Source organism: Chinchilla lanigera, unplaced genomic scaffold, assembly GCF_000276665.1.
Source record: "Chinchilla lanigera isolate Chin_1 unplaced genomic scaffold, ChiLan1.0 scaffold00016, whole genome shotgun sequence".
NCBI classification, from domain to species: domain Eukaryota; kingdom Metazoa; phylum Chordata; class Mammalia; order Rodentia; family Chinchillidae; genus Chinchilla; species Chinchilla lanigera.
In genome coordinates this window covers 16,734,801-16,761,855 of record NW_004955417.1, presented here as the reverse complement: position 1 = coordinate 16,761,855, position 27,055 = coordinate 16,734,801, and the positions used below count along the sequence as shown (strand labels likewise).

The 27,055-nt window shown below is 37.7% G+C and overlaps 2 protein-coding genes across 4 annotated transcripts in view; one reads left to right on the top strand and one right to left on the bottom strand.

Moving 5' to 3' along the window:
* Positions 1 to 1,016: 1,016 nt before the first annotated feature.
* Eny2 (enhancer of yellow 2 homolog (Drosophila)) lies at positions 1,017 to 11,293 on the bottom strand. Of its 2 annotated transcripts, none has more exons than XM_005381878.2 (5): positions 11,149 to 11,293; positions 9,654 to 9,730; positions 6,116 to 6,186; positions 4,720 to 4,794; positions 1,017 to 2,295 (listed from the first exon to the last, which is right to left on the bottom strand). In XM_005381878.2, exons 2-5 carry the CDS (start codon positions 9,719 to 9,721, stop codon positions 2,219 to 2,221), a joined length of 291 nt encoding a protein of 96 aa, XP_005381935.1. In that variant the 5' UTR covers positions 9,722 to 9,730; positions 11,149 to 11,293; the 3' UTR covers positions 1,017 to 2,218. The 2 variants fall into 2 exon arrangements, with proteins under 2 accessions (XP_005381935.1, XP_005381934.1); XM_005381877.2 differs by having other exon boundaries at positions 11,077 to 11,277.
* Positions 11,294 to 11,428: 135 nt separating this feature from the next.
* The window catches only part of Nudcd1 (NudC domain containing 1), a 61,799-nt gene continuing 46,172 nt past the window's right edge, over positions 11,429 to 27,055 (top strand). For both annotated transcript variants that reach the window (XM_005381880.2, XM_005381879.2), the window contains exons 1-2: positions 11,429 to 11,660; positions 19,270 to 19,424. In XM_005381880.2, coding sequence (XP_005381937.1) covers positions 11,543 to 11,660; positions 19,270 to 19,424 — 273 coding nt within the window. In that variant the 5' untranslated portion in view covers positions 11,429 to 11,542. The remainder of the gene's footprint in view (positions 11,661 to 19,269; positions 19,425 to 27,055) is intronic.

Here is a 27,055-nt window from a genome sequence, read left to right as displayed (position 1 = left end):
TCTCCATACTACCTGTTTAAATCTATGCTCTGTAGTGAACTGCTACAAGGTTATTATTAATTCAGCTATTTTTACATTTCAAAATGCCTTTTCATTTTCACATATTATTTTTTGGTTTATTAAAGTGATATCTTCATGAACAAATTTTAGTTTTACTTCTACTTCCTTTTTGATAATGGGAAACGAAATGATGATACCTTACCATTAATTTTACAAGACTGTTCTCAACAGACATGAAACATTTGTTGGGGTAGGTTTTGATTGTATGTGTTCCCGTCTCAGCATCAAGATTTAATTGAGCCCAACCGGTTCAAAGACATTTCCATTTTAATCAGAAGAAATTATTTCCGGAAACAGTGAACCAAGTTAACGTGAAGGCTTCCCTCAGTTACACCTCATTTGCCCCGACCTGTCTATACACTCTCGTGAGGTTCATCCACCGGTACGTTTGTTCACTTGCTACCCAGCACTTAAGTCACAGCACTGCACACAGCCGAACATGCCATTCCTTCCTCCCAAGTGCAGGCACTAAGCTCAAGGGGCACTGTGCTGAAATGCACAGCTGCAGTATAGGAAAACAACGGTGCGTTACCTAAATGAGAAGAGCATCGGATTGTTTTAGCAATTCAAGCTGAATTTTGAAGGGCAAACAGAAATGAGGTTAAGGAGGAGGAAAAGGGTAACAGATTTTCAAAGAATTACGCTTCTTGGGGACTCTAACTAGGGAAGTAAGTAGATGTCAACGAGAAAGCCCTAGATGTTGCGTAAGTTTTAACTTCATCCTTGCATTGAGCTATTTTAAGTAGGGTAAGAAAGAGAATAGTAAGACCACCAGGGTGGGAGTGTAGAAGAGGAGTCGGGGCGGCGTGGACTCGGAACAAGAAACGCTAGTAGGGGTCCACCGATTCGTACGGACCTGTTAAAATGAGAGAAATTAGCTTTAAATGTAAAGTGCTCCTCACCCAGCAAAATGCACAACCGAAACTCAGACCTTGTGAGAAATACAGAATCTTGGGTGGTTTTTCTTACCTTCAGAATCAGCATTTTAATAAGCTCTTCAGCCAGTCTGTATGTCTGGGAGGTACCATTCAGAGACAAGGATACAACAGGGGTAGTTAGCGGGGAAAAATATAATCACTGTTTTAGGTTTGGTCAGTTTGAAGTGTCTGTGGAATATCCAAGGAAGCTGATCCACAGCAGACGAGTATGTGGGTCTGGAGGCTAGAAATAAGTCTGGTTTGAAGATGCAGTTTAACATTTATCGACCTGCGGTATCTGAAGCCTTGTCTGACCCATTTCTTGGGATTTGCCCAGGTGTGTATATCCAGTTAGTCGGGCAGAGGGCTCAGGACGGAGCCCTATGAAACATTCTTACTTAACAGTCACATACAGCAAAATGTGCTCCACATGACACAGAAGGAACCTCCAGTGGTAGGAAGAGACAATGTGAGGAGTGGGACGCGAGTTCCAACTGGCGGCATCGTCAACACTGTCACTCTCCGGCAGAGGTCACATGAGAATAGACAAGTGTCCATCGGATTTGGTAATCCTGATGTCAGAGTAAAGCTAATGGGTGGAGTTTATTTCCCATTAAGTTCTTTCTTGACCTTAGTATGTGGGGATGCAATTTACAGATTCTGCTTTCGAAGTTCAGATGCGCAGCGCATGTGGAAGGAGCTTGGTGTACAGTCAGCTTGCAAACGTTCTCTCTTCCACTAGATGGTAAACTCGTTGAAGCATAAGGAAGGCACATAAAGATAAGTAAGACCCAGTCCTAACCTCTGAGTTCATCACAAAGAATACGACAAATACCCATAGTACAAGCGGGGCATTACAACTCATAAAATTAGGGGATTCAAAAGAGGAACACACCATATGAAAACAAGCAGGAAAAGCCACTTCTCAGCATTGAACAGAGGAATGCACATACTAACACTTACACTACAGCACTTTCTGACTGTTTCTCTCAAATCTAGTGAATCAGTAATAAAGACAGAGTCCCACTTACTCCAAAATTCAAGCAAACTTCAAACTTATTCATGAGATATTTATTAAAATAACACATTTAGGGAAAAAAATCAATACAATGTATACATCATTACTGAAAACTGTATACCATCATACAAAAAAGGATTTTATTTTGGGAAACTGATTTCTAATTTATGGCAAGTTTCACTTTCAGAAATAAAACCACAGAACAACACAATCTAATTCAACCTTAAAGGCTGGCATGCTGAGCAAGGAATGTTCTTATTCTTTGTAGGAGTTCCTTCTTTACACTGTCAGGTACCAGGGCTGAAACACAAAAACGAGAAGATTACCATAAGAACATTCCAGCACATACGAATTTGAGATTTGACACTTCATTCTGGATTACCAATATACACATTTCATAACCTTCACGGTTCACTTAAAAATTGCATACACACGTAAAGATACCTGAAAAAAAGATGTGTATTTACAAATCACTATTTTAACGAACTATACAAAACACATTTCACGTGGATGAGAAAACAGGAAGACTCTTGGAGAAAATCATTTTCAAATACACACTGATATGTACGATTTAAACATGACTTAAATCTAACACTTTACATCCGATCAAAGTTATTGAAAGCAAAGCTAAAAGACAAAAGCCGAGGAAACAGTTTTATTGAAAAGGACTGATCTCTGTACTGCACAGGTAGCTGTTTCAAAGTGGTTAAGACCAACAGGCTAACACAAGTGAGCAAAGACAAAGAAAAGGAGAACCAGAGCTCTGAAACATAAAAAGCGCTCACTCTCAAGAAAAATAAAAATTAAAGCCACACTTAGATAGCATGTCTTACCTATCAAAAATCTTAAGGCCAGTAATATGTATCAGGGAAAACAGGCATTCTCATATAAGAATATAATATACTGTTTTAGAAACTAGCAAAAGGGGAACTAAAATGTCTAATAGATTCAATTAGGTCCAGGAGAAATGGAAAACTATATATCATTTGCTATTTTTACAGAGAATTACATAAATAAGTACACAGATCAATTAGCAGATATTCTTCTTTGTAAATTGTTTACGTCTTCCTACAAACACGATATACTCAAAATTAAAAGTCCACTGAAAAATTAATATATATATTTACAGCATTTTAAATTAAAATTAAATTAAGACAAGGAAAGATCAACTGTCAGCATTCACTGGGACTACAACAGATAGCGCAGCCAGGAGTAGTAGCACCTGCCTATAATCCTAGCACCCTGGAAAAGTGAGGCAGGAAAATCTTGACAGAACTTTGTCCCAAGCTTACTCAACAAGGCAGGACCCTGTCTCAAAATGAAAAGAAGAAAGAAAGGTTTGGGGATGTAACCCAGTGCAAAGGCCCTGCATTCAATCTCCAGTAACTCAAGAAAAAAAAAAAAAACGAAAAGAGATTATTACCTTTGGGAATTTCTTGATGTAAGGAAATTGTTTTGTAAGCTGAGTACAGTAATGGGTACACAAACCTATACATCTGTAGAAGTTCACAGAACTATACACTAAAAAAGGTCAATTTTGCTGTATGGTAATAAAAGACAAGATCTACGCTTGACAATACCGAGACTAAAAATACAACATAATTTATTTTTGTCTTTGTATGCTCACTTTCTAATCAGGAAGACACTGAAATAAGCAAGATACAAGAAGAAGCAAAGAGTAATGTCTAACCGGTATAACCCTTTCCTTAACAATGTTAACAGATGAAGCACAAATTACGTGAGAAAACAGAAATTCAAAAAATTATCTTAAAATTTAAACTCATAAGGGGAACGATAAATACTTTTTCCTTTCCCTGAGATATACTTGAAGAAAAAAACAAATTACATTTTTTCAGTTATAAACAAGATTTAAGAAATGATTGGAAAGGACCATGAGATTCTGTAGCCAATTCTCAGCAGGTAACAGTTTAGGGAATTAGTTTTTGAATGTAATAATCTTCAAATTTATTTACTTTTTATACTTAAATTACTTTCACTATTTCTATGTCAGAAATAAAAGTCTCGTAAATCATCTAATTCACCTGCTTCTACTTATAAACATACACACAAAACACAAACCTTACAAAAGAATTGAATATGTTGTCTCTACATCCAAGTTAACAATGATACTGGCGTATTTGTTACATTTCAGTGGTAATACAATATTCCCTATCTTCCCTTGCCTTCTACAAACAAGGGGGTTAAAAGACAAATTAAGAAACTGGTTGCATTATGAGTCTTAAATATGGATTACTTTCAACATGAAGTTGTGGAACTACCAAATTCTTAATTAGACATTCAAGAAGACAGACCTTCATTTATTTTTAACAAGGAAAGAGATAGCAGAGTAATGAGCCGGGACTGGAGTAAAACTCTGAATTATTAAGTATTTCAGTGGAGTCAGGCCACATCTAATAAAGTTTATAAACCCTAGCTTCAGGTGATGTCTTCCTCTGTAAAACCTCGTATTTTAAAAATTATCTTTCTGTTAACAACTGTATCAGTGCAGTGTTTTAGAGCACAGAAACATCTTACACCAATTATCTCATTTGTTACTCCAGATTACTAGACAGGCAGACAGGCCAGGATGAGTCTGCACAATGAAAATACCCAAATAATTTTGGAAAAGGTGCTGTTTTTCCTTAGAAAACCAACTAACTATTTGAACCAACTAACTTTAGGTCTGCAGTACATGTTTCCTTTGACCCAACTTGTACTTCTTACCTCTGCCTTTTGGAGTGATTTCAGCCACCAAGTCATCAACAGTAACGTGTTCTAGTCCTTTTTCTTTAATTACCTCTTATGCAAAAGCAAAAAACAAATCATATCATTTAAAATCATTATCTGTAAGAAAGATTTTCATAGAGGAAGGGTTAAAATCATGTTTTTAGAGTGTGGATTGGTCTTTAAAAAAAAAGAGGACACTTCTTTTTTTTTTAATGAAAACGTATAATCTTCAAAATATAGTATTTTCCAGAAAAAAGATAAAGTCTGTTCATCTTTCAGCTAAATAATCTGTAACATTTACAATAAATGTGAACTTATAGTGCTCAAATCTAGCAAGTGTAGAAAGCTAGAAACCTGTAACTGGACAGATCTTTTTTTTTTTGGAACAGGGTCTCACTTTGCTGTTCAGGCTGGCCCTGAACTCTCGATGTAGTCCCGGCTAGCCTCGAACTTGAAGTGATCCTCCTGCCTCAGCCTCCAGAGTGCTGGGATTACAGGCATGCGCCACAGCTCCTGGCTTGGACAGATCTTATTTTACTATGATCATACCAGCTTTTCCATAAATGTATGACATGAACAACAAGAGCCAAAAACGCAGAACTACTTTTCTGGGCCCTCTTCTCTATGGTGGGCCAAACAAAATATAAGAAAGAATGTAATTAACTTTTACTGGACTCCTATTAGGTGTTTTAACTAACATTCACAATAATCTAACGGGCTAGGCATTTTTCCCACTTTAAGGTGAGCTTAAATCTGATCTGAACTTGAGTTGAAATTCACCAATAGTCTTTTACTAGTGAAAGTTTATGACCTCAAAGTCTGTGGCTTTACTAATGTGCTGCAGTGCCTTAAAGTCTCTATTATTTTTATGTGTAGACATAACATCCAGAATTTCATACACAAAAGCTGAGCTAGAAAGGGGGTTCATCCTAGGAACATGTATAATCTATCCAGTGATATCCTCAAAATCAGCAATTTAAGCAACTTCCATCTTTTTAAGTGTACTCTAAGAGACTTTAAAAATGAATACTTTAAAATTATCACTGTTGAGATAAAGTTGTAATTCCTGTAAGCCTGCCAACCCTCAAATGCTCAACTTGTTGCTAAGTACAAAGATACTGAAAAATGAAATGACTCCGTATTTTAACGGCAGAGAAAATCCTGGGCACTTGTACCTTCTTAGAAACCCGACCAAAAGTCCTAAAAATGTAGAAATTAGGTCTACATATACCACCAAAAAGAGGAAGCTATTACGAGATTCAGTTTCCTATCTTTTTAGAATTATGCTTGAGCACTCAAACTTTCAAGTATTGATTACTTTTATTCTAGTGAAGCACAGACCAACGCAATTTACAGCAATGGAACTAGCTTATGTTCTAAGTGAAATGATTACCTTTACAGTGTGCCTTCAACTGATCCTTCCAGCCACACTCAATTAATTTAGCTCGCAGCAACTCTTTGAGGCTGTAGAAAAAGAAGTGTTCACAAGTTAAACAATGACTTACATTGTAAATACGAATGTCTGAAGCAATATTTGAACTGTTCAACTATAAATTCCCTGCCTTGTTTTGACATTTTAACTGTAGCCTAATCTTCGTTCTAGCACTAAGTTATTCTTTAATCTTATGCAAATCATTTAAACTCTGGGCTTTGCCCTTCATCTGGGCATCATTTAAGGAATAACATTAAATGAATGGGAGAGCTCAAACACTTCTCAGGGACAACCCCCGGTGTCCAATCTTTCAGCTTCTTTGAGCCACAATGAGTGAAGATGAATTGTCTTGGGCTGTGTATGAAATATAGTTAATGTATGTAAGTAGCAAAACTTCCATTCTAAAAAATACTTTTCTTACAATACTAACATGAAATAACAAAACTGTGGGCCTTAGTGGTCTATTCCCCGGACTTACTTTCTACTTCCCTTCAGCACCAGGAATATCACGGGTCATGTACAACTTCCAAAGGGTACTATTTGAGCTTGTTGTATCGCTGAAATCTTCCAATTTAAAAATCCATTCTTTGACCAGAAATTCTGTACTCTTTTTTTTTTTAGCTCTCTTCCTCATTATACCTTTCATCTAACCTCAGACTACCACTCCCTCTCCACATCTGAGTAATTTCAGCAATTGGCTCTGCCTATCACAATTTAATTAGCAATATCTTCTTTGTACTTAATGGTAAAAAATGATGTCCACTGCAACTGATGGCATCACAGACACAACGAAGTATTTTATATTCGTTGACCACACCCACTCTTCGAAGTCAACTTCCACCTAATTTCCTAGTTTAAACAGATTCTTTCCACGCAAACTGCTTCTCTTTTGACAGTCTTAGAGATGCGCTATATGACATTTCTACTTTGATTATCTCATAAGCCTTTTTCATCTTCATAGGGCCAAAACCCAACTTCATATTCTCTCCTGCTTATCCTGCTCTTCTTCTCAAAATGACAGCTCCATTCTTCTGGGTCGCTGGACTGGCGACCTTGGCAGCATCCTTCATTGTTTACGCTATGCAGCCAGTCCAGGAGAAAATCCCACAGATTTTAGTTTTAAAATATGTACTTAAAATTCAAATGTTTCCCATTATTTGGGCCATTAACACCATCTTTTCCTGTCTGGACTGTTACCCAACTTCCTAAGTTACCTCCCTGCTTCTTACCTTACATACCTCATTCTCTTCCCACTGCTCAAAACCCTCCCTGGCCTCTCCAATGTGTTCAGAATAAAATTCCAAGACTCAGCTAGGAGCAGTGGTAAACACCCGCAATCCCAGCACTGAGAAAGGTTCAGGTAGGAGGACTGTAAGTGTAAGTCCCACTTAGGAACCTTGATATCCAGTCTTGAAAAACAAAATGCCTGTTCAGTATGTGAAGGCCCCGGGTTTAATCCCCAGTTTGCGGGAAAAAGTCTACACTAGCCCAAGTGATCCTCCATGATTTACCGCATCCTCAACTATACTTCTGCCTTTATCTTCCTTCTCCCTCATTCACTTACTCAGTCTCCTTAGCTTCTCAAAAACGTCCAGCAAGCTTAACCTAGAACGTTGGTTCTTGGAGCTCCCTTACTTCCCTATATCCTTCTCATTTCTCCTCAGTGAAGCTTTCTCTGCTTTTTCTATAGAAAATATCATTCCCTCCCTTATTGTTTCATTCTTCTTATAGCACTTATCACGTCTTACATAGTATACATTCATTATGTTTCCTAGAATGCAGGTTCCAGAAGAGTAGATTTAATTTTATTACTGTAGCTGCAGCACCTAATAGAGCATGACACATGATAAAAACTCAGTAACCTCAAGTTTCACAAAGGAAAAAACAAAGAAAAAAATATATAATTCCCTATACTCATTACTAACAGTACTATCCTTTCAAGTTACTCATAGCACTACTCTAGATGGCTCCTTCCTCCTAGTGAGAACTGCATCTCTTTTTTTTTTTAAGTAACTTCTTTCCATTTTTTGCAATTTTTCATTTTCAAGCCAACATAATCTTCTAACTCATTTCTTGCTATCTTGACCCCTACACATCATTCCCCTACATAGCCAGAATGAAGTCTCTGAGTATAAATGTGATCAATCACTTTCTTAAAAATCTTTTAATAATTCCCATCATGCAACAATAAAGTAACACTTGCAAACCATGGCATCCATATATATTTGACAGAAAAAAATATTCCCATTCCCAGAATATGAATAGAAATATGTTTTGCCTATGTAAGGTGGACTGGAAATTTCCTATTATCCAAGATGGTAATTAGGTAGGCCTAATTAAGAAGGAAGGTGGGCCCATTAAGAATAAAGCCAACAAAGAGTTGAAAAGCAGAACTGGGAGGAAAAATAATCTTGGCAATAACTTTTACATATGTGGACTTGATGGTGGATGAAACAACTGTAAGCCCTACACATCTTAATCATATGAATTTATATATTTCCACTGGTTAAGTCTGTTGCTGAGTACAGTTTCCATTATTTTCAACTGAATGAATTCTGACTTACACAAAATCTACTCCTCCCGTCCACTGTTCCAGCCACATGTTCTCATCATTTACCCTCCAGCTTTCTCCAAGTATTGTGCACTTCTGCAACTATTTTCCAGTCTTCAGAGTAGTATTATGTTATACTAAACGATGACTCTGCATATTTGTATATTCTGCTCCCTGTGTAGAACGTTCTCTCTTTTATTTGAGAGTATTCACTGGGTCAATTAGGTGCGGGACATACAAAGGTGTTTCTACTCTCACGGAACTTAGATCACAACAGAGGACAAACTAGTAGACTAGGTAGCTACAATACAATGTGACTAAATACTGTGATAAAACAAAGTACTTGGGATTTAATCAGTGGATTCCTTGAAGAAATATTTATTACTTGATAAAATAGCTAGAATTTGCTACACATCAGCCGGGTGTGGTGGCGTAGGCCCGTGATCTCAGCACTTGGGAGGCTAAGGCAGGAGGACTGGTGTGAGTTCGAGGCCAGCATGGGCTAATGAGTGAGTTCAAGGCCAGCCTAAACTATACATAATGAACGCTGTCTCAAAAAACAAACAATAAAAATAATTCGCTACAAATGAAGGGAAGGAAGAAAAGTATTTCAGAGAATAGGAATAGTATATGCTGCTCCATGGCTCAAAGTTTGGCAACTGAACATCATTCTGTATCACGCTGTCTCACTGATAACATCATGTTTTCAATTGCAGTTCTCCGGGTGTGTGTCTTCTTCTGCATTATATTATACTTGCAGGAAAGATAAACATTTCCATTTCTGCTTATCTTTCTACATTACCCTCTTCACTTGAATTCTTGCAATGCTGAACAGACCTAAAATATTTCCTATTGATCTTTTCACTGACAGGTCTTGTTTGCTATTTAGATTCTTCGAATAACGTAAATGTGGTAAAATGAAATTTATAAACATCATCTGTAACTTACCGTTCTCTTTCTCCAGTTTCTATTAACTTTTGGTTAATCGCTGCTCTCATCTGCGCATCTTTGTTCATCTTGCTAACCTGGACATCAACATGTATTTTCAGAGATAAAACACTTAAACATTTTCTTCTAAATCTAGGCAAACATCCTAACAGGTTTAACATTCTATCAACTGAAGGGCTGGTAAATTTCAAGAGTGGTAATGATATCCTCATTATCTATTACATCGCAACAAGTCTTACACATGTACTCCCTATACAATTTCCTTTCCCCATATGCCTTTTACTAATGAATTTTCAGATAACTGTTATTGCAACATTAAACATTTAACTGCCTGATGCTCAGATAAATCTTTGTCGGTTTTTTTTTTTAAATTATATTTAATTTCCCAAACTTCTACGTATTACTAACATAATTTGCATTTTACATATGAGGAAACTGAGGCACAGAGATAGAAAATAAAGGCAGAATTTGAATTCAGGTACTTTGATTCCAGTAGCCCCTGCCCATAACTGAATGCTGATCATTTCTGCACTTTAACTGCATTCAAAATTTGGGGAAGTATAACCTACTCGTCCAAGTAAGATTAAACACTACTAGTGAAAAATGAAATCACCGGGCAAATGTTTGACTCTTCAGGAGAATATACTCAGAATTTCACCTGCTACGCTCACACCTGCAAGTGTGTGTGTGTGTGTGTGTGTATTATTAAGCACACATATTGCTGGCGGGATAAGGAGAAAACAAATCGCGAACTAATTCTTAGGAAATTCTCAACTTTCTGTAAAAATTGAGAACCCAATCCAGAATGGTGTAGAAACGCGAGGAAAGTTCAGTTCTGCGCGCATCTGAGCCACTGGAAAGTTTAAATAAATAATTCCTGGAATAAACTACTGTCCCTAACTTGGATCCTTTCGTTTTCTCCTCCACCTGCAAACTCCGAGCGGCAGGAAGTTTTCAGAGTCGGAATGATTTTTTTCCTCCCTGGGGAACAAGGATGGAGCGAGAACTAGGAGACGTCGGCGTCTGCAGTCGGCGGCGAGGCTTTCGACAGTAACGACCAAGTCTGCTCAGCGCGACCCTGAACTTGTGCGCGCCGCGGCCCCCAGAACGCGGAGAGTGACCTTGGCCAAGTCACTTGCGAGAGGCCTCAGTTTGCTCACGGGTAAAACGCGGGCGCTAGGGGATGCCTCCCAGCTCCGACTTTCGGGAGCACGGAACAGGGCGGGCACTGCTGGAGAGGCGGGCGGGGAGGAGCCAGAAAACAAAGCGAGGACTGGCTGCAGGCCAGCTCCAGCAGCACGCCCAGTCGGAGAGCCCTACAGGCCCGCGAGCGCGGGTCGGGGACGCTAACGAAAGACAGCACATCGAAAGGAGCCTGGGCCGGGCCCGGGTCCCGGCCCTGAGGACCACGGGCATAGCTCACCACCATCACCGCGGGCGAGGGCCGTCCCTTCCCAGCGACGAAATGACCCTTGCGCTGGCGACCGTTACCTACCACACTCTTCCGGCTGCCCGGACTTAGACCCTCAGTAGCTCGGGCACCTAAGCACACAGAAAGCTAGAACACGCATTTCCGGGGCGGGGTCTCGCCACCCTGCCTATAATGTGAGAATTTAACTAAGCGCGGGCCGCCTCCTGGCCGCTCAGCCCTCTGGGTAAGAGAGTCCAGACCCTGCCAACGCGTTGACTTTAAGTCCTCACAAAACTACATCACCCAGCATGCAACGCGGTACACTTTGTCACAGACACTACATTTCCCAGAAGGCATTTTGGAGCGCAGTGCTTTCTGGGATGGGAACCACGCGGCTTCGTAGATTTAGGCGGAGGAGTGAGGCGCGGACCTTTTAACCGGAGGTTTATTAGTTCTCACACTAGGATCTTGGAAGGTGATGGAGGTGGCAGCTAATTGCTCTCTGCGGGTGAAGAGACCTCTGTTGGACCCCCGCTTCGAGGGTTACAAGCTCTCCCTCGAGCCGCTGCCCTGTTACCAGCTGGAGCTTGATGCAGGTGGGAAGCGGCGGCGCCCCCTCTCACTCGGTTCCTTTCCCCCTGTGGCTGCCGTCGCCCCCAACCTTCCCGCTTTTTCTTTCTGTGGCTGCCGGGCCAGGTAACACTGCCTCCCTCCCGGCCCTGCCGCCCAGCTGCAGCGTGGTGGCTGTCGCAGAGCCCCGCGGGAGCTGTTTGGCGCCAGGACCCTGCCCCGGCTCTGGGCTCGAGGTCGGGCGCGCCGGCCGCCTCTCCACCCCGGCCCGACCCTGTTCCCGGCCGGGCGCGGGACGGTCAGATCCCCGTGTGCAGACGTGTTCCCCGAGAAGCCACGCCTCCCTGGAAAATCCCCAACTCTGGTTTCCTCTGACGCAGAGCCATTTCTTAGGGCAGAAGCTACGTTGTGGACAAAGATTTTTCAATTACACAGGTCCTGTTACCCTAAGGACTCTGTCGTCCAGAGAATCGCTGGAAATTTTTGAAGAACTGGTGATTTAGTAACCACGCCGCTGCGACTTGCTTCTGCATTTTCGTTAAAAATGATGATGAGAGCCCAGAGCTCTGACTTTTTAAAATACATTCCCTACTGATGTGCATGTTGTCAGTGCGTCACATTTTGAGAAATACTGATCTGTGGTTCATTAGGAGACTTTAGAGTATCAAGCGAGTGTTTATTCTTTGATTAAATTTAAAAAAATATCACTGGCCGTTTTGTGTACCATGATATCGAAATGGATAAAACACAGACTATAAGTGCATGACAGCTATTGCCTGGTGAGGAAGTGTCTAATTATAAAATAACGTGGGAAAGCGGTGATAGAGCAGTGTACAAAATACAGTGGTACTATTGAGTGACTTTCTGAACCAGCTTTTGGAGCAGGGAAGGCTTCCTGGAGAAGTTGATATCTTAGCTGAGCTTTAAAGAACAGACAGGACATGAATATGAGAGAATGGACTTGTCTTTCCATTTTCTTTTCCCTCTTTTGCACCGTGCTTGCTTTTTTCAGTCTTCTTTTGTCAGTAAATGATACTTCCGTGTTGAGTTAGCTGATTCATTGAAGAGAAGGTGAGGGGCTGGGGATTTAGCTCAGCGGCAAAAGCGCCTGCCTGGCAAGCGCAAGGTATTGAGTTCGGTTCCCGGTACCGGAGAAAAACCGAAAAGAAGGTGAAACTCAGAATTCAGTGACTCAGGTGAAAAAGCACTTGCTCACAAATGTATGGAAAGCGAGGGTTCTAGTCCTGACTTGGCTCATTCACACGTTTGTCCACTTTGGGCGTGCTGGGCAACTCCGCTCATCCTGATTTCCTCCTGAGTTTGAGAGTTCCCTGGCTATAGGCTGGTTTATTTCTTCTAATCTTTGCTTTGCTCTCCTCTGCGTGGTCTCATGCTATAGCAGGATAGCTTAGGCTTTTCCGGGTGATAACAATGCCTAAGTACTTTTTTTCAGCGTGCTCCCTGCATCAAGTTTGCTGTTGTACTGTTGGCCAGTACAAATGAAATAATCAAACCTGGTCAGTTTGGGAAGGATGCTGGAAAGGCTGCACATCCAGGGAGGCATAGAAGTTGAGACTGTTGCTGCAAGTCTATGTAGTTGTTCATGTTGGAGTTGTCTTGAGTGTGTTTCTTTGTTGGTTCTACCCAGTTTTTTTTTAGCAAGTGCATTAAATGCCACATTTTGACTTCTTGCCTTCGCTCTAGTCATTTGCCTGAAATACAGTAGTCTCCTTGACTAGCCTTCCTGCCTCCTCTTTGGAGAACCTTCATGCCAGTATCTGTAAGACTAATTATTTTAGTTTTAATCTATATTTATATGGTGTGTATTTCTTCCACTAGACTGTGAGCTCCATGAAAACTGCATTATGTTTCTCTTTTACACACTACTGTTTGCTTAATCCTTGGCACATATAGTACTAGGTGCTCAATAACATGAGCTGAAAACATGGGAAAACATGAGCAGAGGGAAAGAGTAAGTCCTATGCAGGACACTATTAAAATCCTATATTGCAGGTGCAAAAAAAAAACCCCTGAAATATGAAAGGAGTGAAGGACCATTGGCTTTTTGGACTTCATCTGTGCGTCTCACAATTTTTAATAGGCTATTAAAATAAACTTCAATTGTCTACTTCTGCCAACTTTTTAATTTTCTAAATGGAAATGTTTCTCAAAAGCTATCATGTACTCATTTATCTTTTCATAAATAGATACTTTAACATAAAAAGTAAGAATTGAAATCTCACAATAAATACTTGTCTAAATTGAAAACCTTAACTTTTTTTTTTTCCTGTCTTTTCTTCCTGTACCAGGAATCAAACTCAGGACCTTGTGCTTGCCAGGCAGGCACTTTGCTGCTGAGCTAAATCCCTGGCCCCAAAACCTTAACTTTTATTAGAAACTCGCTAAGTTGCCCTCCGCTGCCCCCATTTCACGTATGTTGGTTTTAGATTCTGTGTCTGAAATAATTACGATTGGAGGCGATATGCTCTTTGTGGGTTTTAAGTATGCAGGTAAATGAACAGTGAAATACTTCACCTGCAGGCTTTGTAAAGGTTGAGTTTGGAAGATGAAAGGGTGGAAGCTTTTGTGGTAGTTCATATAGGGGGCTTTCATTAAGAATTATTTGAAATATTAGTGGAGGATGATTTTTAGTTGTTTGAAAAATTAATCATTACTAGAAATAATGTGTAATTGACGAGATCCTAACAATTTGATTTCTGTTATCCTCACCCAAAGTGTTCACTTTAGTTTAGCAAATGTTTTGTGCCTACCTCATGTATGAAACAGTATGTTTAAGGTATAAGAATGAAGACATGGTCTCTTGGTCAGAGAGCTCCAATAGAGGTTTAACCTCTTGTCTTAATATTATTAAATTGTCCCAGTGGGATCTGGTATGTAAACAGTAATTGTGTTTTCCTATTCCAAAAAACTTTTTCATAAAATTATAATTTCTCTTTAATCCAGCAATTCCATTTCTGGACATTTATCTTACAGACATCCTTTCCTTAGACTGTTCACTTAGTATGTCTTTGTATGTTTTCCTCTTAAATTTCACTTAACTAATGCATGCTTTATTCTTTTATATTGGTTTGCATATTACTTCCTCAGGGAATCTTTCTTGACTACCAAGTTAAAATGTATACCGTAAGGCTTGGTGTGGTGGCACATGCCTGTAATCCCAGCACTTAGAGGCTGAGGCAGGTGGATCCTTACAAGTTCAAGACCAGCCAGGTTTACGAAGTGAGCTCAAGGCCAACCTGAACTGCGTAGTGAGACCCTGTCTCAAAAAGACAAAAAAATAAATAAATAAAAATAAAACCTATACTGTAAAATCTGGGCAAGTTGGAATCCACCTTCTACTTTCCAGTACCTCACAGACTATCAAATTTTGTAGCATTCATTGTCTGTTTTCTCTGCCAAGACTGTTGGATGTGTATTGACGAGTTGTGGGTCCTTTTTTATGCTTTGTCTGCAGAGTTGGAGCATGCCTGGTGAGTAATGCATGATTTTGTGTCACAGACACGTTAAGTAGCTTTACTAAGATATAATTGACAATAAGCTACAGTTTAGCAAGTTTACCTATACGCCCTTGAAACCATCACCATAATCAAGATACTAAACTTAGTTGTCATCCTCTTGAATGTCCTTATGCTTTTCTGTAATCGTTCTTCTTTTCCTCCCACATTCTCTTCCCAAGAAACTACTGATCTACCTTATGCCACTCTGAATTAGTATGCATTTTCTAGAATTCTGTATACATAGAATCATATGCTAGGCACTTAATTTGGGTCTGGCTTTTTTTACTCAGTGTGATTACTTTGAAATTATCTTTGTTACATGAAGGATTGTTAAAATATCTGATTATAATTGTGAATTTCTCTGGTTTTCCTTATAGTTTTATCAGTTTTTGCATCATGTCTTGAAGTTCTTTTACTAGCTGTGTAAACATTATTTATTATCACCTCTTGGTAAGTTGACCATTCATCATAATGAAATGACCTTTATGTCTAGTAATATATTTTGCTTAGAAGTTTGTTGGATATTAATCACCTCAGCCTTTTTGATTAATTTTCCCATGGTGTATGCATATTTTTTCCATCTTTTTGCTTTCAGCCTATTTGTATATTTTTATTTGATATGCATTGCTTATGTAGAAATAATTAGGTCTTGCTTCTTTTTATCCAGTCTGACAATCAATCTCTATTAGACTGTTTACATTTAATGTGCTTATGATTGGTTTAGGTTTGGTATTTTGTTTATTCCACCTAGTCTTTGGGAGTTTGTAATTTTCCCACTTCTCTGGAGTTTTTTTTATATTGAAAAATTTTTACATTGAGTTTTCTTTCCTTTGTTGGCTTTTAGCTGTAGCTTTTTAGGCTTATAATATATATTCATAACTTATTACAGTATAGGAGAAATTCAAATGATAGTAGGCTATTTAATATGAAGCGTAAGAACCTTATGCTAGTGTATTTTGATTTATCTTCTGGCCCTTAAGCTGTTATTGTCGTACATTTTACTTTTACATGTTATTGGAAACTTCATAATATTTTGTTGCTATTTTTTATTAAATGATTGTCTTTTAAAGAGATTTAAATAGAAAAAAGTCTGTGTGTTTAGTCTTGTAGTTGCTATTCCTTTATATAGCTCCATATTTTATGCAATATAATTTTCCTTCTCCACAAATGACTTAATATTTTTATCATCTTCTGGTGATACATTCCTTCAGCTTTTGAAAGCATGTTTCTGAAAACATTTTTATTTTTCTTTGATTCTGAAAAGATATTTGTGCCATGCATAGACTCCTAGGTTGACAGGTTTTTCATTCTTGCTTGTCCTACAGTCTTCTTGCATATATTGTATGTGCTGGAAAGTCTGACACTATCCTGTCTTTGTTGGTCTATACATAGCATGCCTTTTCCTGTGGCTGTTTTAAGAGTTTTCTCTTTTACACTGGTTTTGAGCACTTTGATGATGTTATGCCTGAGTGGGTTTTAATGATTCTTGTAATTGGAATTTTTTGAGCTTATAAACTGAGTTGATAGTTATCATCAAATTTGCAAAAATTTTTGGTCATTATTTCTTCCAGTGCTTTTCCTCTCTGTTTTCTCCTTTGAAGACTCCATTTACCCTTTTTTGGGTTGCTAGAAGTTGGGTGCCTGTTTCAGTTTTCCCCTGTTTTTTTTTTTTTTTTTGTTTTATTTTGAATATTTTCCATGTTCATGTCTTTAATTTCCTTCATTTTACTCTTCTGCAGTGTTAATTTTATTAATTGCATCTAGTGTATTTTTATTTTAGATATATTTTGAATTTTTAGATAATTGAATTAAATCTTTTTTACATCTTTTATTCCCCTACTTATTTTGAATATTTGGAGTACTTTATGTGGTCTCTTTAGGCTATTTTTTCCTTTGAAGCAGAGAGAAGTTAAGTTGGTAAAGATTTAGGCGGTAGTTGGAATAAAGGAAGGAAAAGAACCATGTAGTCATTGTATTTATGTAGAGATTTCTGTAAAACTCGTATCTACTGCTACAAGGGAAAATATGGGGCAGACAGCCAGATGGACATATTTTAATCACTGTAGCATTGTATAAACAGTTTCATGAAGCAGTACTCCAGATGCTTGGCTTGCCCTGTTCCATAAGTCTTACTTCAGAACTCATTACACAAATTTCTATAGTACTTTTATGTTTTTCTACTTTCATACACAGATAGCAAACCAAATAAGTACAAGAAAAGGCTTTCTAGAAGATGACTGGTCCAAGAAGTGACCTATGTAAATTAACGTTCTTTGCTTTTCTCACTTGCCCTTTAAAAAAAAACAAAAAACCCACTAATGTACTTATAGAAATAGTAGATTGAATGTTGGCAATTTCGTGTGGTTCAATATAATAGTATATTTCAAGAGAACATAAAGCAGTAATGACTGTCGCTGTTAGCACCATTGGGTAGGAGTCAGGTCAGCCTCACTTGCCATTGCATATCCATTGTATACCCAAAGCCACGTGCAGTGTCTGGTACACAGTAGACATTGAAAAACTAACCTATGAGTGAAAAACTATAGGCCTCTGAGGCTCCTTGAAGCTTTGCTAATTTTTCTATGAAAAACTATTATTTGAGGTTTATAGGAATTTTGGATGATTAGGGGAGAATTCCTTGTGTGGCCCAAAATATTTTTTTTTATATAAAAGTAGTAAAAAAATAAGGATTTTTTAGCAAAGTTTGTTTCTAGGGAAACATATACTACACTCACTTTTCTGTAGAAGAGTTCCTCTTCAACCATTTCAGGGATCCAGATAGGAGCCTCCCTGCTCTCTACTCTCTTTCTTGGGAGGGTTTTACAAAAGAGCTCCACTAGTGGCTTAGCTTTGTCACATTCTGGATACTACATTTCTCCTTCCAGGTACTCTGGTTCTGTCCTTTGTACTCAAGATGATTGACAAGATAAATACAGCTTTTCATTTTTCATATAGGGCCAGAGAGCAGCCTTTTTCTACTAATAAGAGTTTTACAAAATAGTAACCATGTTATGTGTCATATCCTCACACTGTATCTTGTAAATTCTCTTGTTGAAATGCAGCAACTAAAACCCTGGTCTCCTAACAGTGGTTTTCCACTTCTAAATATGTTTGCAGACAAGGTATTGTAATAAGGCAAATGGCTAAGAAACCTCTGGCTTGTTTATAATTACCTAGGGCTCCTTGCCAAATATGAAGAAAATACATTTGTTATATTATTGTCTAACATCAGTACTTTAAGCTGTTATATTACCATGCACATTTCCTGCCTTACGAGTTTCATCCACACAGTGGTGCTAGCAAACCATTCCTAATCAGTAAAATACATATTTCTAGCCATTCCTTATAATATACACAGTTCTTTCTTTGAATTAAACAGGAGTTTCCTCAGCCTCTACCAAGTTGCTCATACAATTATGACTTTTACCTCTGAAGTGTTTGTAAACTGCAGTCATCTCTCACCTGGATAACTGCAGTAGTTTCCCAAGGCATCTGCCTAGATTTACCCCAGCTGCAGTACTTACGCTGTATGTGGCCACCATGACCTCCTTTAGTTCTTTGAACACAAGTTTTTCCTCCTACTTTTGCCTGGAATTAATAGAGGAGTGTATGTGGATGTGTAGGTATATTTTTTTCTTAAATTCTTCCTTATCTTTTGTATCCTGACTGCATCTTTGGAAAGTTTTCATTAATCTCCCCAAGTAAATTAGCTGTCTATATTATGTGTTCTTGTTGTGCCCATAATTTTTCTTTATAACATCACATTATAATAAAATTTTTTATACTAAAATTACATAAATTTATGTGATTATTTGACTAATGGATGAATTATATAATAGAGAGAAAAACATTTTTAAAGTATAAAAACACTTTCTAGGTTGGGCTTATTATTTGCCCAGAAGACGGTAAACTCATCATTATTTTTGAATTTCTGTTCTATTTATTCTTAATTTAAGAGGTTCCTAAAGAAAAGAGAGTTGAGTGAATCATATCATGACTTATCCTGAAGGCCTTTGTGATCAGCATTATATGATTTCTTTGCCTGGTACCCATTCTGTAAAAAGAAACAATCTGAGGTAAAACTCTTGATGACTGCATTTATTTTTTTGTATTTCAGCTGTGGCAGAAGTAAAACTTCGAGATGACCAATATACACTGGAACACATGCATGCTTTTGGGATGTATAATTACCTACACTGTGATTCATGGTATCAAGACAGTGTATACTACATTGATAACCTTGGAAGAATTATGAATTTAACAGTGATGCTGGTAAGAAAGTCATATAGTATAGTAATTTGTCCAGTTGTATTTGATCTTGAATTTTCTTTTTTGAATCTGATGTTCAGCAAACTAAGGTACATATACCATCAGTACATGGAATCCTATTATTTGTGTAAGGCTCCATTTCTGTTTAATTCAATTTTAATTGTTCCTCTGTACCTGGTACTTACTCTTTTTCTTTTTTTGAGATGATGTCTTCTTGTGTTATCCAGGCTGGTCTTAAACTCATGGCAATCCTCCTGCCTCAGCCTCCTGAGTGCTGGGATTACAGTCATGTGCCACCATGCCTGGCTGTTGCTGGTACTTAATCTTACATACAGTTAACTATTCCCACTATTGGGCAACCACTCTAGTGGAGTGTATATATTAATAACTGTTTAGATTTGCTTTTCCTTTGTGAGGTATTATCCTCAACTTTAATAACAGATTTGTCTATTTTTTTCCTTTTAGTTAATTTTTGCATTACATCTTTCTAAACTATATTAGTTGGGTGCAAACATTCAGGGTTGTTGATCCACCATGAATTGAATCCTTTTAGCATTATGAATTATTGTCCTATGTCTGTAGATTCCTAATAATTTTTGTCTTGAAATCCTTGTCTGATTGTCATTACTGTGTAGTCATTGCTGCCTTTTTAAACGTTGGCTTTGGTATCTTTTTCCTTTTTCTTTTTTCCATGCTCTTTATGTCTTTGGGTCTTGTTTTTTATTCAGTGTGAAAATCTTTGTCTTTTATTTCTTCATTACAATGTCCATATTTTTAAATATGTAGTTTTTGGAGAAGTGGGTGTTCATATGATGTGAAAAACAAAATCATGAAAAATATTTAGTGAGGTCTCTCTGATCTCTCCTGTCTTCAGTACTCATTTTCCCTGAAACTTCTTTGTTACTTCTTGTTTGGCCTTCCAGAGGTGATAAGAGGTTGTATTTGTTTTTTTTTTAAGTGCAAACACAGAGTGATGAATTTATATTTTAAAATATAAGCTTTTCAGTGTGGCACATACAATTCATAATGCTTTCTCTCCATCCTTGTCTTCCACCTTTTTGGATACTGTACTCTAGCAATTCCTGCAGCTCCTGAGATAGGTCCTGTAATTCTGTTGCCACTGGTCTTGTCTCACTTGCTTACCTCTACCTAGAGCATACTTTTAGTTCTGTCAGACTGCTTCCCAATCCTCACTTAAATTCCAAGTGACCATTTCTTTGTTTGGTAAGTTTGCCCTGACTTCCTTCTTTTGCTGTCACAGGGGTATTCATACTGTTGACAGATCTATGCGGGATGTGGACTCTCTGTGGTGAGGTTGCCAGACGTTTCTGTACAGGACCAGATATTTCAGTCATTACGAGCTAGTGCTTGTTGCAACTATTCACTTTTGTTGGCTTAATGGAAAACAGCAGTGGATGTTTACAAATGGGTGTGTGTGGCTGTGTTTCAATTAAAGCAGGTAACAGGCCAGAATTGACCTGCAGAATGTAGTTTGCTATCGGTCTTTCTTATATTTCTATAATTCTAGCACCCAGCAAAATGTTTATTTGATAAATAAATAATAAGTGTGTAAAACTTGTTCTTCCTCTTGGCTTTGCATTTTGACAGGCTCTTCCTACTATTCTAATCCAGGTGCAAGTATGAGTTCTGTATTGATGATGCAATGTTTATCTCAAAATGTTAGGGAAGAAATTTCTTGGTAATGATAAATCTCTTCTTCCAGGTGGCTCCGAACCTAAACAAGTCAGTGGACAAGTTCCGATAGTTTTTTACTGGAGCAGAGGTGGTGTAGACTGGCCTCTCGTTCTCTTACGTGTCACTTCCTTTTCCTTACCAGAGCTGGCCTCAACCTAGAATTGTAATAGAAACCCAGTGCACATAGGCCAGCTAAAGTAATGGGACGTGCTTGCTTATTGGTCGCTGTGCTCTGATCTGTCTGACCAGGTGATTTTGATATAGAGGTGTGTGTGTGTGCACACATGCGCACATGTGTGTAACTTCTTGTATAATATTTGCAACCAAACTTTATTCTCCCAGTTTTCTGATACAAGAAAGATTGCATGGTAAATCTGAAAGTCTTAACAATACCATATTCACAATTTTATTCTTAATTTTTTCATAGGTATCTTGTGGCACACATGATATAGTTCCAGAGGGTAAGGTTATTAGTAGAGAGGGTGGTAAACATATAAGTCATACTTGCCTAATTACAAATTAGTTTATTTTAACATATTTATTAAGAACCAAGTCTTTATAAGACATCATAATGTATACTCTGGTACTTACATGTTTCAGGTGCTAAGATAATATGTATGTACAGGTAACAGATTACATAGTAATGTATGTGAGCTATCAGAAAGGGTATAGTGGTCCCCACATATCTGTTACTTCAGTTTCCTCGTACAAAGTAAGGATGATGTTAAGATACCTATAAAGTTAAAAAGCAAGCAGTATGAAAATACTTGGAAAAATGGAAGCCATTATATAAATACGAAGACATGGCAATAGCATCAGCCACCTTGCAGTTGACAAAAGCGAGGGACAGGGATGTAAGTAGCTTTTAAGTCAACAGATGGCTGAGTCCAGGTTTGAACTGGTATGTTCCAGTGTGCCACTGATCTTTTATTACTGGTTAATAGAGACAGACAGTTTAGGAAGGTAAGTAGTATTATGTGATATCTTCAAGCAAGCCAAATATACCCTGGTTCTGACAAACAAATCTAGATTAAAGTTTTATTCTTAGTATTAACTTCTATATCTTCTCTCTAATCTTAAAATTAAACTGGGTTCACACGTAGTTGGTTATAACATGAAGTAAATACGGTATACAAAGGAAGATACGTTTGCTTAGTGGCATGTTGGTAAATGTAAATGTACCTGTTCTCGGGGTGGAAGGCAGAGGGCTGGTTGTAGAGTTTACCATTTTCCGTGGTGTTAAGTACTGTATTCCCACCATGCCTAATATCAAGGTACAGATTGCAGAATTCCTGAGTTGGAGTCAGTAAATTACTGTGTTTGTAAATGTGAGAACGCAAAGGGAAAAAGGAAAGAACGGGCACCTTTATCTCATTTGAACTTGATGAAGGAGTCAATCAGTTGAACAGGTTTGCTGATAGTACAGTGTCTCTAGTAGAATATTCAAACACTAGATATTTGATGATAGTAAGGAATTATTATTAGTGCTTTTAAGTAGGGTGATGATATTGGGGATTTTTTTTTCAAAGTCCTATTAGAGATACATACAGAAACACTTCAGATAGAAGGACTGAAATTTTCCTCATGTGAATATGCATGTGTGTGCCTATGTGGGAAACAAGATTGACCATAACCTTCTGATAATTATTGGAGCTGGTTGAAGAGTATATGTGGGTTTATTGTGCAGTATTTTTCTACCTGCTCTGGTATATGTTTAAAGTTTTTTACATTAAAATAGTGAAAATTTTAAAAATTACAAAGAAAATATCTATTGTCTATGTGGGCTTCTAGTTTCTTAAAGATACATGAGAGTATTTGTAGTTGTTATAGTGGGAACACATTAATGAAGTATTACTGTGGTAGACATTTTTGATATTGACAGAATTGTGTGCCCTAAATTCAAATGTTGAAGCCGTAATCCTCAGTGTGATGATAGTTGGAGATAGGGCTTTTAGGAGGTAAGAGTAATTAAATGAGATCATAAGAGTAAGGACCTAATTAACAAGGGCAGAGCCTTGTAAGAAGAGAGAGGTCCTCTCACTTCAACATACTGAGTAAAAGCTACACGAGAACTCGGTGACGAGGTGGTGTTTGCAAGCCAAGAGGAGAGCTTCCCCAACAGCGGACCCTATTTTACTTAAAGAACTATGAAAAATTTCCGTGAAGCTGCCCAATCTATAGTGCTTTGTTATGGCAGCTCTACCAGACTAATACAGGTAGATTTTGTTTTAGAGCTGGCCTTGCCGTGGATAATCTGTGAAGTCTGCCAGATCACTTCCTCTTTTTGGGCCCCTGTGTCTTCATGAGAAAATGAACTTGATCATGCTGTCTATGAGCTCTAAGCCCTACAAGATTGCTTGTAGTGGCATAAGCAGCAAGACCAGCTACCCCTTTTAAGCACCCCCTTAATTGCCTGTGTGTTTGTCATTTCTGTGTGGAATTTTTACAGAATGAATTCTCTGGCAAAAGCAGGTCTGACGATTGGGTAAGATTATCTCTAAGACTCATTCTAGTGCTTCATTATATTATTACATAAATCTTAAAGCATTCCAGAGAATGTGTTATTGTTTTGAATTTTCAATTATAATGGTCATTTTACTATTTCTTACGGAACTTACCATTCTACTAATTCTGACCTTTGAATTTGCTGGCAGACAAGCAAATGGGCTAAAAGCCATGGCTAACCTACAATGGGATTATATTTCTGAAATTATTATTTTGACTTTATATAAATTGTGAAACTGTTGTCAAACAATTGCTTAAAGTTTTTATGTCATGGTCTTTAGAGTAAGATGCTTAAATACAATGGGGAAGAATTTAAAAAATCAGAATGTCTTAAATAAAATTAAAGAAAAACTTAGAGTTGTTAATCTAGGCATTGTGTTTGCATTGTCTTTCTCATGACCCTGTTCATTTTGTGCAAAGGTGGTTCAGGCAACTTGAATCCAAGCGCCTCTTTTGCTCTTTATCCTCTGAATTTGGATGTATATAGGTTTTAGATGTTTCCACCATTATTTGTCATTGAAATCTCATTTCTTTCTTCCTTTTTCTCTTAAAAAAAGTTGGGTTGGGGATTTGGTTTTTTTTTTTTTAAATAAAATAGAAATATTTTGCTCTTGGAAGAGGAACATTTTCGGTAAAACCCAGTGCTAGTCTTAAATAAATATCTTGTTTCTTCTCCTTTAGGGGGAAAGCTTTGTTGGGTATCTTTCAGAAACTTATCTGACACCATTTTTATTTGTTCACTTTTACCAGTTTTTTTCGTTTCTTAGTATTTACTAAAAAAAAAAATCCACTTGAAACACTCATTTTGTTTGTTGAGGTAATTTTCTATTATGATAACAAAAACTTTACAAATATTTATTGAGTTCTGTGTGCCTAGAAGCCATGTGCACAAATACACTGATAAAAAGCAGTAGTATACGTAGCAATAAGATGCAGTATTCGTGTGACAAATGACAAGTCTTAAGGGATACATTGTTCAGGGAAGGTTCCATGAGATGTCACCTTAATGGAATTTTGAAGGATAAGTTAGAATTTGTTGTACATATTGGAGTGGTAAGGTATACACACAATTTAAAAGGCACATTTGGCAAACTTAAACAGATTTTTCTCTAAAGGTACTCTAGCTTGGTATTACACAAGCATAAAGTATGTATGGAAAGTCCTAAAAGCAGCCAAGCTTAGATTGACGAGGTGATAAAGGTCTGGTGTGGGAGGAGCATAGTTATGTTATTCTGTACTAAATAAGGGGATGTAAAAGATAAAAGTTTCTTTTTTTTCTGTTTAGTACTTTTTCAACTGGGAGTAGGGAAAGGGTGGGGTCACTTTTAGGTTCAAAAGCTTAGTAGTATCAGTTAATTCATTAGTAATCAGATTTGGGATGCCAACTCCAATTTAAGTCTCAAACGATTAGTTGGAAATAAGGCATGTTTAATAATTTAAACTTACTTGAAACATAGATAATGATATAGACTGGTCAGTATATTTTTCCTTCATTCTTTTTCCTGAACTATTTTGTCTTTTCTATGGACAACTTAGAGGTATTGGCTTTACTTCCTTATTAATAGTTCTCTTTTTCCATGTGTGTGGACTCATTAAAGATAGTATATACGTGTACATTTTCTGTAGGCATTATATACTTGAGCAGTGTGTACATACAGCTATGTGCCCAGTATATCACAGTTCCTGTTGCCTCTGTTGCCATTACATAAGTATTTATTCATGTCTACACTCTGAGTATGCATAGTTTGCGTTATATTGTCATTTAACTTTAAAACTTCTCATATTTTTGAAGTTTTTTGTCATTTTGTTTATTTAGGAAGACAAATTTAAAAACTAATTTGACTTGTGGAAATTCTGTAAGACTGTTGACTTACAGAGTCCAACTCAGTCACATATTCTAATTTATACTACTCTTCCGACATTCAGAATACTTATTGAGGGCCCACTATACAACATCCTGTAGGCACTTGGGGATGCTGCACCACACAGAATAAAGTCTTTCCTACTTTATTATTTTACAGCAAAATCTAGACTACTTCTTTTCCTTTCTTCTGTGATTTGACGTTAACATTGAAACAGCACCGTCTTCTGCTACATATTCATATATGTTCAAATCAGTGTACATTTCAATTTAGTTTCCTGTTGAAGTTAGAACTTTTCAGCATAATTTAGAATGATTTCTGGAGGTTTCTACAAACTGCCTTTGTAATTTCTCCGTTATTGTCTTCACTGATCTAAAGGACACTTCATATGCATTCTCTGTTTAGCAGTTGGATTATTTAACTGAAAAGACTTAAGGCACTCTAAAACTAGTTTACTGGATTCTTTAGGGAAAAGACCTATCTCATAACTTCCCCTACTAAGTAACTCTGTGGGGTTGAACACCCCCCCACCGTTGGTTTCTGTAGGTCGTATCGTTTAGACTGGCCAGCGTCCCAAGAGGACTCCTTCAGTTTCTTGTTGGAGAGGTGTTGTAGGGCCTTATCATGGCTTCCTGTGACCCAAGCAGAAGAGAGTTTGTGGTCTCATCTTTTAGTATGTTGGCAATCACTGGTTTTTGTGTATTCACTCAGTGGTATCCTTTATTCCTGTGCTCAGCCAAACGTAATGTCTGCATTCAATCTGTTTTATATTTTTGTTAAACCTCCAGGTTTTTTTGGCTAGGTTGGGGAATTTATATTGATTTAGAGGAGGTAGTATTTTTATGGCTTTTTTTCACCACTCCAGAACATAGTATGCCTTTTTATTTATTTAGATCTACTTTTATGCACTTAAGTAATATTTTATGCTATGTTTATGTTCTTTTTATTGATTTTTAAATATTTTATAGGCTCTTCCTCTATAGTGAATTGAACATAATCTTTTTATTTCCTTTTCTAAGTGATTATTAATAGAACAGCTATCTCATATCAGTAGCTACCATATTTGATAATTCAGTAATTTCCCCTGATTTTCTAAGTATGCAGTTATATCCTTAGAAAATAATTTTATCTCTCCATTGTTTAGAAAGTGGACATAGTATTCTCATGCCATTTTTGTTGTTTCTGTTTGTACTTCCTGTTTTCATTGCTTGCTAAGTTTTATGAAATACCCTTAAGTTCCCACTTACTGGGTGATCCTGTGTTCTTTCAGCAAAGGATGGGTTGGCCTTATGACTTTGGGTCTGTGGTGAGGCAGCACATCATGGTGGCAAAACAGGGAAGAATCCATCACACCCCCAGTGAACTAAACACCCCCCACTGGGCCCTACTTCTTATGGGTTCTCCCAGTTCCCAGTGGCCCAAAACTGGGAACCAAGCCTTTAACCAGGGGACTTGGGGAGACATTCCAGTCCCAAATAATAGCAGTCAGTCCTTAATTCCCTAGGTACTAAATTCCTAATTCTTTTCTTCTTCTTCCTTCTTCTTCTTCTACTGCTTCTGCTTCTTCTGCTT